The following is a 14,180-nucleotide window of genomic DNA, read 5'->3' on the forward strand; positions in this document are numbered from 1 at the left end:
GAAAAGAGTGGAGCCAGGTTAGATGGATCTGTGCAAAGGATAAGAGATGCAGAAGCAATGGCTCCATGGCATGCTTGCCACCTGTCCCCAAGCCCATAAAACCTGGACTGGAGCCAGAAGAGTGGCTTCATTCTATGGCATGCCATGCACTTCTCCAGTCCTTGAAGCAGTAAGTCCCAGAATCCTGCCTGTACTTGTATCTATGCAGTGGTGGAGATAGGCAGCCTGAGAAATTATGCTGCTAGGGAAGCTTAGATAATATATTGTTCCTTTTATTTTAGCATGCAGGAATTCTCTTCACTGAAAAAGACTAAGAAGAAAACTCTTCATTCAGAAGAATTCCATTATGGGGGAAAAAAGGTACATTAAGCTGACTGGTGCCACTGATTTAGCAGCGGTAGCTGCAAATGATTCGATCAGGGAGTAATAATTTAGTACAAATAGCCCAAGATTCCTCTGAGCTCAGTGAAGGAGAGAGGGTAATGTGGAAATTCAGTTTGGTCACAGCTACTTGGCCACAGAGCAAGGCACACTGGAAAGCTGTAGAAAGTTTAAAATATGTTTGAATTAGGTGATTGTTTGTCTCCTTCTCCCACTCGTGATCTATGCCTTTTTCAATTTCTTCTGGCTATCTTTCCAGCATTAATCTCTGCTCTAGTGCTGCCACCTCCCTCTGTCGTGCCTTTTCATACTGGAATTAACTGGAGCTGATCCCAACCCAAATCTCATCTCCAGTAGATTCAGATCCAAAGTTTACAATTCAGGCCCCATTTCTAAAAATAACAGTCAAAATATTGAAGAAAAATGTAAGAAAAATTCTCTTTTCTCCTGTTTACTCTACAGTGCGTACGAACGTACAAACCATCCGGTCTACAATTGACATAACTATACAAAATGGTCACGAGAGTGTGATCCATATGCTTATCTCTCTCTGTCTGACAGAGGGCAATATGCCATAGACAAAGCAGTTCATCTCCAGACAAAGCAGAATGCTCAGAAACTTACAAAATTTGATAGTGAAATTTGGATCCTAGTTTGATATAATAGCACTTGGTAGCATCAGTTAAAGAATAAAGCAAGAAATATCAACATCAAAATCTGTAGTCTTTGTTGGCTGAGAATTACGATCGCATGTCATAGGATGTCACAGTTTTTCCATCCCAACCCACCCACTGGTGGCTGAATGTGGAATAGCCACCACTGTGCCTTAGTTTCCCTTGTGTTTTTCAGCCTATTCCAGCTGTAACAGTGGCCTGACCCTCTGGCCAAGACACATTCAAGAGTTTAACCTTTCTAGGGCCACAAGTCCAACAAAAATATGTAGACAACTAAACCTTCAGCCCCAGTCGATCTCAGCTGGCCACGCTTTCCCTCGCAGGCAAGGGTCAGCTATAATGAAATGTCCTCACATTGGTCCACAGGCTCCTGTTCTTCATTTCACTCCACCTCACAGTCTAGGGCTGTCACAGTTATCCACCTTCCCAAGGGTTCAGGCAGGCCATCATCCCCCAGCAGTGTTTCATTAGCAAAGAGTGATGCTGAATGCAGGTTAAGTTGAACAAGTGGAACTCTATGAAATCCTGTGCACTGCTCTGTCCATATGGTTGTGTTGCTTCCAGACCAGTTCCTCATATTGCCAGTTTCCCTCAATAACAGTCCCTCCAGGAAGCCTGGGCCCTATGACTCCAATTCTACTGATCATACAACATCTTCCATACTTTACAGACATTTTAATATAAACATTAAAAAAACATTATTGACACCCAGATCCTCGCCCTGTATCCCTTCGGCCAGAGGTTGCTAGAACATAGCTGAGTTGGAGTCTTGCCTTTACCACAGATTCAGCTGATTGCATAGTCTTTGAGATAGTTGGGTCTGCTCAACAGGTGACCACACTGGGAGTGACCTCTCTCTGTCTCCATATCACCTGTCTCCAAGTCTAGCAAACTCTTACTCTGTGGAGTCTTCTCCCTCCTTGTGGGATTGACTTCCAAATGGTTCTCCGTCTCTGCATCCTGTGATGATCTCTGTAGCTCTGTATGCCTTCTCTAGGTGTGGTGTCTGCTGGCTCATAAGTGTCTCCTATTCCTTTGGATCTCTTGTCCCTCTTGCATGTCCCTCTTGCATAGTCATTTTGCCACTGCACTCCTCATAACTCCTTTAGTCCCCTCTTTCTGGTGTCTCTCTAATGGCTGGATCCTCACAGGAGTGACTGTCTCCAGCTGACATATGGGTTCTGTTACTGCAGCTAGGTGTGAAGAGAACATGGACAGATAATTTATCATTCCTATGAAGTGATGTACCCTTTTCACATCCACTGAAGTTGGCATGTCTCTGACTGCCTTGATCTTGCTAGGATGTGCTTACTGCTTTCAGTTTCTCTGATGTGAGCAGATGTCCAATGTATGTCACCAAATATTGTTTGAGTTGCAATTTTTCTGGGCTGAGTTTTACATTCTTGTACCTGCATTCAGGGTGGATTTGATTTAAATCACTAGTCAGGAAGACCCGATTTAACCATGGATTTCTACATAAAAGTGCATTTTTGTTAGTTGTTATAACCTTAATACATATTCTTCACAACTCAGAGATAGATGTAGGTTTCATTTTTAGAAGGTACACACTATACATTTTTAAGGGATTTATTTTGAAAACTTTTCAGATTAGTTTTACAGCTATATCAGAAAATGAATGATTGTTTGGTTATTTCATTTACCAAAGTAATTAAAGCAGATATTTATGAAATCACTGGGAGGTGAATTATCTCCAATTCAACAGGTTAATCATTAATATTTGGAGGATTTTCTTGCCATGCTGTATTAGAAGATGAACATCATCAGACATTTAAATTGTTTTATTTGACTAAAACAACGACGTTATGTATTCTGGATTTTTTTCTTCAACAGCAAACATATATTTTAACAAAACAAGCATATGAATTTTTGAATTTAGTTAAACATTCAAGTTTTTTAAAATCAGCTTTGTTTTTGTTAAAAAAATATTAACTCAAATAATTAAATTGAATATTAAAAAAAATTAAATTGACTATGTCAGCCAGGTCAACATGAGAAACTTAAAATATTGGCTTCTGCAGCTAACTCAGTCGTCTTCGCCTTCATTTTCCTGTTTGTTCATAATCTGGAAAAGAAAAACTAGCTTTCCTGCTTTTTCAGGTCCCAAACGATTTCTCAATTTGGAATGAATTAGTCCAAAAGAAGAAAATATTCTTCTACACCGGCAGAAGAAGCTACTGCTGTTAAAAGTGAGATTATCACTTCAACAGTCTCTGAATCCAAGTGCTTAAGTGAATTCCACCAGTTCACTGGTTTGACTTTCTTTAAAACATCATCAGCAAACATATATTTCTTGAATGGTTCTTATTCCCAAACTGGGTCTCTTTTACGGCCTGCTGCCATTATAAGTTTTCTCTCCTAGTGGGAGAATGATATGGTAGATCTCAAATCAATGAAGGCTACACTCAGAAAGACCTCAAGACTTCTGGAATATGCTGCTCAAACAGTTTCACTTTTGTTTCTACTGCTTGTCCCTCCCTTCTCACATTTATCTCCAGACTTCTCCTTGTCCAGATCTATTCCACCCACAACAATCTTCTATTCATTGAACTTTTTAAAACTTTGCACTTTTAGAGAGAAGTAAGGGATTGACTCTGTGTACACAAATTTGCAGAGGGACAATAGAGTTGAGGTCTGTTATTTCTCACCTCTATATATTATTTATTTATTTATTTAAAACATTTTTGTTGTTAACAAGCATGGTATCTCTGGAGACACAAATCCACAGTTTGAGAACTGCAAAACTAAGCATCTCTGATGGTATCTTCTAGACTGAGCACTGAGTCCTATTGGGTAGATAGAAAGATTAACCTAAATAATCTATACAGAAGCCCCTGGAACCCCATAAAATTGAGTCCCTAATCCATGAACTATTGGAACGCATTTACAAAACTTTTCTTAAACATTACTTGAATAAATTGTCTCATACTATAGAATTAGAATTTATAATCCCTATTCCATGATGAGATATCTTTGAACTATAATGTATCTTAATTAAAACTATGTTTAGATAGGTTTTTTCCTCAAAAAGCATTTTATCAAAATAATCCGATTTAAATTAAAAAAATCATTGATTTTTATCCACCCTGCCTGCATTGCTGTAAAAATGTTTATAGTTTTCTGTTATGATCTTGTTCATCTTCTGTATCATTGCTCTTTTCACCTACAATGAGGATATCATCTGCAATTATTTTCACCCCAGGCAGTTCTTCAAGCACTTAGGTGAGTCTTCTCTGCAACACCTCTGCTGTTTTGCTTAGGCCAATTGGCATGCATAGGCCTCTGTAGCAGCCAAATAGTATTGCAGAGGTTATCAGCATGCTGGAGTCTTTATCCTGTTTTTTGTGCCAAAACCCATTCCTCACATTACAGACTATAAACATTCCAGCTTTGGAGAGTTCTGACAAGATGTCATCAATTGTGGGCAGTGGATAGTGGCATCTTTTCAATGCCTGATGCAGTGACTTGGGTTCTATGCAGATGCCTAATTTGCCTGATGGCTTCTTTACCACAACCATGCTGTTTACCCAAGCTGTACTGGTCTCTAAATGTGCTACGATACCCCTGCTCTGCAGACTTTCCAGTTCCTTGCATACTGGAATTCATAGTGCCACTGGAATTTTCCTTTGTGGTAAGCACACAGGTTCCACATGGGCCTTCTGACTCCAGTTCCACTGATCATGATACAAGCAGCTCCTGGTCTTCCCTCAGGCTCACCTCAGGAACAGACTGTCTGCTTCCTGCCTTTCCAGCCTCTTTGGCCTTCTATCAGGCCCCTTTCCAAAGATAGGGAACTTACTACAGCTTCTCCTCTGGCCCTCCTCTCCCCAATTGTCCTTCTCTCTCTCCTCTTTTATATCCATCCCCTTTACCTGACTACACCCTTCCCATGTGCAATTAGTGAGGTTACTAGCACCCTCAGACAGCCCATCACTTACTGTCTTCAATGTTTAAGCATCGGCAGCTTTGCAATGGAAAGCTCTATCAGAAAGTGTAAATCAGGATTAACTCTATAGAAGTGAAGTGAGTACAACACAGTAAAACCAGTGTAAATGAGATCAGACCCACTTTCTTTAGGTATTCCCAGTCTCATTGCTTTGTTATTCGTTTTTATTTTATTTTACTTAATGTTTTGCTTGTGAAAGGTGCTGGATAGACATCAATGAAAACTAAAACTTTAGCTTATCTAAAGAATACCTAAAGCAGTGGTGTCCAACCTGTGCCCCTCAAGGCTCTAAATTTTGTCCCTCCGGGGTGACTGTGTTAAGAAGAAAACTTGTATTTGATTGTGAGTTAAATTATGCCCATCCCTCAAACTGCAGTCTGTGGTTTCTAAACTTAAGTGTTTGAATCAGCCCTGTCACTACACTGAGGAGGTAGGAGGTGCTACCTTTCCAAATGCAGCCCACCACTTCCTCCACAATCCCAGGAGATGTTCTGCTGGGAGCTGTCCCCTCCCTATTGCAGCTCCCTATTACAGCTATATCTAGCATAACGAGGTCCAAAAAATTACCTCGTGTGGGTTGCTGCACATTTTGCATAAGAAAATTATCATCTGTAATGTTTAGAAATTCTAATGTTGTTTTGCCACTGGCTGTAATGAGACATCCACCATGTATCCGAAATTGAAGTCCCCTGTGATAACACAATTGTTTCTTTCCACAAATTACAGACAGCAACTTAAGGAACTACTCACCCTGTTCTCTATTTTGATGCAGTGGTCTGTAACAAAGACTAGGAAGCACCCTTCTTGGGCTTTGTTAGTTAGTACATTGATTCATATGCATTCAGGATCCTGATGTTCTGATTTATCAATGACTCTAAAGCAGATAATGTTGTTGATAATGTAGAGTGCCACCCCCAGCCTCTTTGAGTCGCTCTATCCTTCCTAAATAGGTTGTAACCAGTGATTTTAACATTCCAGTCATGCAGATCATCCCACCAGGCTTCAGTAATGCCAATTATAACAAAATTCTTCTCATCGGTGAGAATTTTCCAATTCCTCTTGTGTAGGAGGAGAGTGTAGCTTTGAATGCTCCATTGCCTATTTTGATGCTGGGTTGTGGAAGCTCGATGAAGAGCAGGTGATAGGATTTAAACTGGCTCTTACTGTATTTAAACCGGGGACTGAAAAGTGAAATATCTTAATTTTTTTGCAATAATACTAAAGCTAATCTGTTTGACATATGTAGTGCCTTAAACGCTATAGAAGAGCAAGGCATTATTATTATCTTCTCCATGTAGACTAAGTGTTTCTTTATATTATATTTCAGATACTATTAATGAAGGAATTTGATGGAATATGATTTTAAAGAGCTTTTAAAAACTAATATACTGTAATAGATAACAGTTTTGGTTATCTTGTCTTTTTTTTTCAAGGGCTAAAGTTAAAAACCTTGAGAAGAGTGAGCAACCAAATCTGTCTCCAAATATTGATGACTGGACAAAAGAACAAGTAAAACACTGGGTAACTGAAGAACTTAAGATTGACCAGAAATATGGTGAAATCTTGTTTAGCCAAGATGTGACAGGTACAGCCTTGAAGCTGTTTACTAAAGAACATTTTACAGATATAGGCATAATGTATGGCCCAGCTCTTCAAATTATGAATGCATTGAAATGTAACTTTCTAGTTGAAAGCACAGCTCAGACAGTTAGACAAGAAGATAGTGAAAAGACTCATGATGAAAAATATTTAATGGAGAAGGACGATGGAGGAAGTGCAAAGCAAGATGAAAAGAATAAAGGAAAATCAAAGTCAGCAGATGCCAGTGAGTCACAAGAACTTAGATTATCTGAATGCACAAAGTCTATAGAGTCTATGCTCACAGATAGAATAGAAAACAAGTTAGGTGAAGCAAAAGATAAATCAAAGAAATTACTGGAAAATAATCAACATCCAACCAGACAAAACTGTTTGCCATATCCTTTTGATGAGTTTCATGATAGTCGTCGTTATATACAGCACTATATTCTTAATGTCCCTGAAACAGGGCCACTGAATCTCATTGAGCCAGCACATGAGTTCAAACTGTTCACAAACACAGAGAAAGCAACAGAAGAGGATATTAAGCTGAAATTTAGCAATGAAACCTTTAGATTTGCTGCTGCATGTATGAATTCCCGCACTAATGGTACTATTCATTTTGGAGTAAGCAACAAGCCACACGGGGAAATTATAGGAGTGAAACTAAGCAGTAAAGATGAATTTATTGACTATTTTAATGAAAAAATTGAAAAGTACTTTGATCAAAGTTTTGTCCCTGTTGCAAAAGACTGCATTAGGGAACCTAGATTTGTGGAAGTATTATTGCAAAATAACACTCCATCAAATACATTTGTCATTGAAGTAGATGTAGTTCCAAAACACTCTATATGTCAAGCAAAATATTTCCATATAAATAATTACAATTTTAAGACTAAAACTTGGGAACAGTCTTTATTTATACGGGATGGACCCAGCTCTAAAAACATTTTTAATAATCCAAAAGAACTCCAGTCATTTAAGTCCAAGATTACATTTGCAGCAGATCGTCGAAAAGCAGCAGAGGAAGAACACAGAGAAAAACGAAAGAAGAAAGAGAATGAGGGTCGAAAGCTGATTAGCCTACTCACAGGTAACAGGGACTTGCTGGATAATTCCTATTATGACTGGTATATATTAGTAACAAACAAGTGCCATACTTCTCAAACACAGCATTTAGACTTTTTGCAGGAAGTAAAATGGTTTGCTGTGCTGGAGTATGATTCTCAGTCAGAAAAGATCGGGGTGACCAAAAAATACAGAGAAAAACGAGGTGCAAACCTTCATTTTCCAAATCAGTATCAAATGAAAGGGAAAACAATTTCTGAAATAATTGAAGATCTGAATCTCTATCACCAGCCCAGCTGGATTTTCTGCAATGGCAGATCAGATCTTAATGATGAAAAATATCAACCTTTAGATCCCAGTTTGTGGCAACAAAAGAGGGCTGCTGAAGTCAGGAAATTGATTTCATTTCTTTCACATCCAGACGTACTGCAAAGAGGAAAGTTTCTAGTAGTGTTTCTTTTGCTCTCCGAAGTGGAAGATCCAGGGGATCCCCTTATTGAAACATTCTGCACATTTTACCAAGATCTGGGAGGGCTTGAAGACATGCTCTGCATTTGTATTGGTTCACAAACATTCCAAATATGGAAAGATCTTCTGCAAGCTAGATCCATTAATCAAGATGAACTTACTAAGAGATGCGTTGCTAATTTAAACCTTCCAACAGTGAACGGTACTATCCTTAAATTGAAATCTGTGACACAGTCTTCTCAGAGGCTTTTACCATGTAATGGTTCTTCTACTGTTCTTCTAAAGAAGGAAGAAGACTTCATGACAGCATTGGAAATACTTTGTGAAAATGAATGCAAAGATACAGAGATAGAAAAGGATAAAGCTCAATTTTCTGAATTCAGAAAATCTCAAGAAGAGCATTTTTACCGGGGTGGCAAAGTGTCATGGTGGAATTTTTATTTCTCTTCTGAAAACTATTCTTCCCCCTTTATCAAGAGGGACAGTTATGAAAAACTTGAAGAGTTGATTCAATCTTCATCCGAGTCCTCTACACAAAAACCGTCAAAAGTTATCAATCTTTATCACTCTCCAGGCTGCGGTGGAACTACTTTAGCTATGCATGTTCTCTGGGAGCTAAGGAAGAAATTCAGATGTGCCGTTCTGAAAAATAAAACTGTTGATTTTGCAGAAATCGGAACACAGTTAACAACTTTAATCACCTACGGCGCAACCAACCAAGAAGATTACTTGCCAGTATTACTTCTTGTAGATGATTTTGAAGAGCAAGAAAATGTCTACCTTCTGCAGCATGAAATTCAGTCAGCTATAGTAGGAAAATGCATTAGCTATGAAAACCCTGTAGTGATCATTATAAATTGTATGAGATCTCAGAATCCTGTGGAAAGCTCAAAGAGCAGTCAATCAGCCAGCATTAATCTAAAACATGAACTTTCTTTCAAAGAGCAACGGGCTTTTGAGAAGAAGCTGGAAGAAATTAAACAGCAGCATCAGCACCCTGAAGATTTCTATTCATTTATGATTATGAAAGAACAATTTAATCCAGAGTATATAAAAAATGTGGTCAAGAACACACTGAAAGGTTTGGACATTAACAGCAAACAAGGACAACTTATTTCCTTCCTGGCAATATTAAACTCTTATGTTACGGAGTCCAGTATCTCAGTATCGCAATGTGAAGATTTCTTTGGAATAATTATTAAATATTGGGGTAAAGAAAGTTTAGAAGACAAGATGGGAATTTGTTCTAATATTCTAATACAAAGTCAGGTGCAAGAACATGGATCATACAAAGGAGTGCGTATCATTCACCCACTGATCGCTAATTGCTGTCTAGAAGAATTTAACCTAACCTATAGGTTAACTAAAAGTGCAATAACACTGCAATTGTTAAAACAGAATTTATTTTATGATTCTGGCTTGGGAAGAAAAAAACTTCTAGATGATGTGCAAAGTATGCTACTTACCAGACAACGTAAAGAACATGGAGATGACGCAGACACATTGTTTTCCCCATTAATTGAAAAAATACAGAAGGAAGAAGGTAGTGCTGAAGTTGAAAGCGTGTTACGTGAAGGAGCCATTCGATTTAGCCAAAACCCATTCATTTGCCAAGCCTTAGCAAGACACTACTACATTATAGACAAGAATTTTGGGTCTGCACTGGAGTGGGCCAAAAAAGCCAAAAAAAAAAGCTCCTAACAATTCATATATATCAGATACTTTAGGCCAAGTTTTTAAAAGTCAGGTAAAAAATTGGGTGGATGAAAATGCAAAAAGGAAGGTCATAACTGCTGAAGACCTGAAACGTTTGCTAGAGCTTGCTAAGTGTGCTTCAGAGGCTTTTAAAGAATCCCAGCAACAGAATGAAAGTACAGACATTGTAAGAGAAGCTTTGCAGCTCCAAAAGTCTAAACGGAGGTATGATACTTATAATACAGCTGGTTATTTGGGGGAGATAGAAACTGGTCTGTACACTATAGATATTCTTGGATGTACTCCTCTTTTCAACAAAAAAAATACATTGTCCCAAGAAGATATGCTACAATATTTGTCAGGAAAGCATGCCATCCCAACAGCAACTAGTGACAGTGAAAGTGAAGAATATAAGTTTGCACTTGACTATTACTGTGGTTATTTATCTAATTTGCGCTCAAGTTTGAAGGAGGCATTTGAGTTTTTTGAGAACTACTTTGTCCTTCTGAAACCAAGAAATATTGAAAAAGAAAGTGTGGAGTTCAAAATACGTAAGAGGGTTCGAGAATGTTTCAACAAATATGCAGAAATATTTTGCCACTTGGATCCTGAGATATCGGGGGACAATCCAATGAGTTCAAAACTCAGTTTGCCTCGGCAGGAGGATCACTGCAGGAGAAGTTTGGAGGCTTCCAAAGCAGACAGGTTTTCTGGGCTTTTGGAGTACCTCAACAGTCATGAAAAAGCTGAAAGCAAAATGGAAGACATAGTGAATAAATATACATTTTTGATTGAAAAATGCACACACAGACCCCTGTGGAGGGAGAAGCAGAATTTCATTTTGGCAAACATTGTTCTCAGTTGTATTAAACCTAAATCCAGGAAGATATGTGCTCTTCATGAATTGAAAGCACAGCTTAGAAAAATCCTACAGCTAGTAGGTCTAGAGCATCGATTTTCAGAACCTTACTTCTTAGCCTCTTTATTATTCTGGCCAGAGAGTCAAACACAATTAGATCAGGATTCCAGACAAATGGAAAAGTATGTCACATCGCTGAAGAAGTCTTTTAGAGGGCAATACAAACAAATGTGTCGTTCCAAGCAGCCTGTTGCTCATTTCTATCTTGGGAATAGTAGAGGTCTGAATAAGCTCGTTCACAAAGGGAAAATAGATCAGTTTTTCAGTCCGCTCCAAGTACATGACTTGCATTCCCTGTGGCAGAAAGGATGCATATGGGAAGAAAAGGATGTCCAAGATCTATTGCTTCGTCTACATGGCAAGGTCGAAAATGATCTTGTCTATGTGGACTATGGAATTGATGAAAAAATCAGTATACCAGTGCGACCTGCTTTCTTAGGCCAGCTCAGAAGTGGCAAAAGCATAGAAAGAGTGTCTTTCTATCTGGGATTTTCCATGGATGGTCCAATAGCATATGACATAAAAATGATTTAAGAGTTTGAATAATTAAAGTATTATATGCTCTAATGGGGGAAGGGATAGTTCAGTGGTTTGAGTATTAGCTTACTAAACCCCAGGGTTGTGAGTTCAATCCTTGAGGGAGCCATTAAGGAGCTGGGGTAAAAAATCTGTCTAGGATTGGTCCTGCTTTGAGCAGGGCGTTGGACTAGATGACCTCCTGAGGTCCCTTCCAACCCTGATAATCTATGATTCTACATCCATGGAGCCTTTTAGTTACATTTTTTAGCCTTAACACTTCTTTATTCATAGCTTCAGAAGTAAGCATCTGGATTTCTGTGCAATTCCCTCTTCTATTCCTCCAGCCTCTTCACATTTAGTGCAGAGCTCTCTAACTCCTCTCCTACTTTTCCAGATATGAGCAGTGTGGTATGATATGCAGACATGCTAATGCAAAGCAAGATTCTTGAATGGCTGATGCGAAGAAAGATATTATTCAGTCTGGAAAGAACTTTGCAGACAAAATGACCCCAACATGGTTTGTTTTTAAAATGCCATGATGGCTATAAAGCCCTATCATCTTCTGCTATATACACTCCCTCCTATGCTCCCAGCTGTTTTATTTTTTTTTTATTTTTACTATTTTCCTAAAAACATTAGGTCACCAAGCTGATACTCCTATACACATTGAATGTGCATAGAACATTGATCAATTAGGGTCTGATTCTCCATTGCCTTTACCTTATATAGTAATTTACCTTGTATGTTGTGGGTGTAAAATGCTACCAAATCAAATGGTAGCATTTTACACCAACTTTGCACAAGAGTAAATGACTATACAAGGTGCAAGGCAGGGGAGATCAGGCCTTCAGGTAGCTAAGAAAATAACCTTTTGATCTACAGCAAAATATATCTATCCCAGCTGTATTCTGACATACTCATGTTTTAGATAAACAATAACTGTAATATATTTACTTCAGGAGAAAGCAAGCATTCCCCTTCCTCTTCTGCTGAGATATTTGGAAATAAAGATAGGTCTATGGTACAAAGCAAGGATGGAAGTATTTTCTGTTTTGGCTTACAAGGCACTGAACGAAAGAACATCACTATTTCTGGCCCATTTTAAATTGATCTGAGTTAAAAATGTCAAAAGTGCCTAAGTCCCATTTTCAAAAGGGACTTTTGGAATTTGAAAATAGAATTTAAGCTCCTAAGTCACTTAAGAAATTTTGAAATTTTACCCCTTGTCACAAATGCTTCTAGGTCTAAAGGTTTACCTCCTCTGGTGGTTTTTCCATATTAGGGACATTTGTTTCCTTCCAGTAGTTTGTTCCTTTTTAACACTGATCACTGTTGTCTTCAATGGGAGAAACAACTGAATGCATATGCAGGAAATTGCCATTTCATATGCTAGGTTTGTATTATAAATTTTCCACAAAGAAAAGTGCACTAGTATGAAATATCAAAAACAGTATGTTACTGCAGTATGAGGATTCTCCACAGTTATACTTCTACACTGTGTGAATATGATTATCAGACTTTAAATTTATTAAGTTAGTAAACATTTACATACATTTTCTTTAAAAATTACTTTAAAACTCTGGATGTGCCAGTAACATAGGATGTACCATATATAAGGCCCAATCCAGTTATGGGATTTCAATATGACTAATCACCTGAGTAAAGTCTATTCCAGCTATTGGACAACAACCAATACCTGATGCTTCAGAATAAGGTGAAAAAACAAACTTATAGTACATCTAGCCAGTTGTACAAAATAGTACATGAAGGGAAATCCTTCCTTACCCCTTGCAGGCAATCAATTTATGCCCTGAATCATGATGGGATTAATTAATTACCCATAGGTTTTACAGGTTTTATAGCTTTTATAACTTCAGATTTTACGATGAAATATACTTCTGCAACATTACTCTGCAATAGTATAACCCTTTTTATAGCTGCAAATATTGGTACAGTATTTTGAATGCTTATAAAATTATAAAACTTTTTAAAATTCAGTCAGATTGTTTCTCTTTAGCTTCCTAAAGAAGTGTATATTACAATTTGATTGTATGCTGTTTGGAGTACTTCCTTTTACTCATTTGTTAATTTCATCCAGTGACCTCTTGTTCTTGTATTATGGGATAAAGTAAAAGAAAGGGTGCGATCAATATTCACTGATTGATAATAGTTTAAGTTAAACTTTGATAATAGCTTAGCATAATCTTTTCACCAAGGTATCCAAAAAGGTATCCAAAAATCTGATATAGTTAACAAATGCCACATGCATAAGAAAACCTGGACATAATTATGCATTAGTGAATTGTTTAAGAATGTTAAATGTTAAGGCCCAGATCCTGAAAGGTATATAGGCACTGTACACCCATTGAAATCAATCGAAATTCAGTGTCTAAATACTGCTGAGGATCTGGGCTTAAGCAATTCTCTAGCTTACTGGAGCTTTTTTGGTATTTTGTTTGTTTAGGGGCTATTTATATTCCTCATGAGTTGACTTGCAGCTCTCTGGACATTGTGCAGTGTGCAGATTAATATTTGTTACATCTTATGTGGATTTGCCTGAAGTTTTCCTTGCTCATTCAGAAACATGATATTTAATAAAAAAGGGAAGTTTGGGATTTTGGAATCCACAATGTTATTTTTGAATGTCGTTAATGTGTGCGCTTTGCGCTATACCTTTGACTGTGTGTATTGCTTAGGTCAGTATTTAAGTGATTGATGAATATGTGCAAGTGTTCCACTGAGGAGTAAATCCAGCCCACACCTCCATACCTGGTAGCAAAACCAGTCTAGGCCAGGGAAGGAATGGGTTTGAGGAGCAGCACATAAGGAATCTTATCCAAAGTTCAGTGAAATCAATGGGAACCAGCTCCTCAGCTGGTGTAAATTATCATATCTCCATTGACTTCAGTGGAGC

General features: G+C 38.0%; 1 protein-coding gene across 1 annotated transcript; it reads left to right on the plus strand.

The window, feature by feature from the left end:
* Window positions 1-346: 346 nt before the first annotated feature.
* LOC112120106 (sterile alpha motif domain-containing protein 9-like) lies at window positions 347-11,281 on the plus strand. The gene is given in 3 exon segments (XM_024219051.2): window positions 347-360; window positions 6,453-9,816; window positions 9,818-11,281. Coding segments are annotated over 3 exon segments (4,842 nt in total).
* The last annotated feature ends 2,899 nt before the right edge of the window (window positions 11,282-14,180 follow it).

Source organism: Terrapene carolina, unplaced genomic scaffold, assembly GCF_002925995.2.
Source record: "Terrapene carolina triunguis isolate 2854851 unplaced genomic scaffold, T_m_triunguis-2.0 Scaffold84, whole genome shotgun sequence".
NCBI classification, from domain to species: Eukaryota; Metazoa; Chordata; order Testudines; family Emydidae; genus Terrapene; species Terrapene triunguis.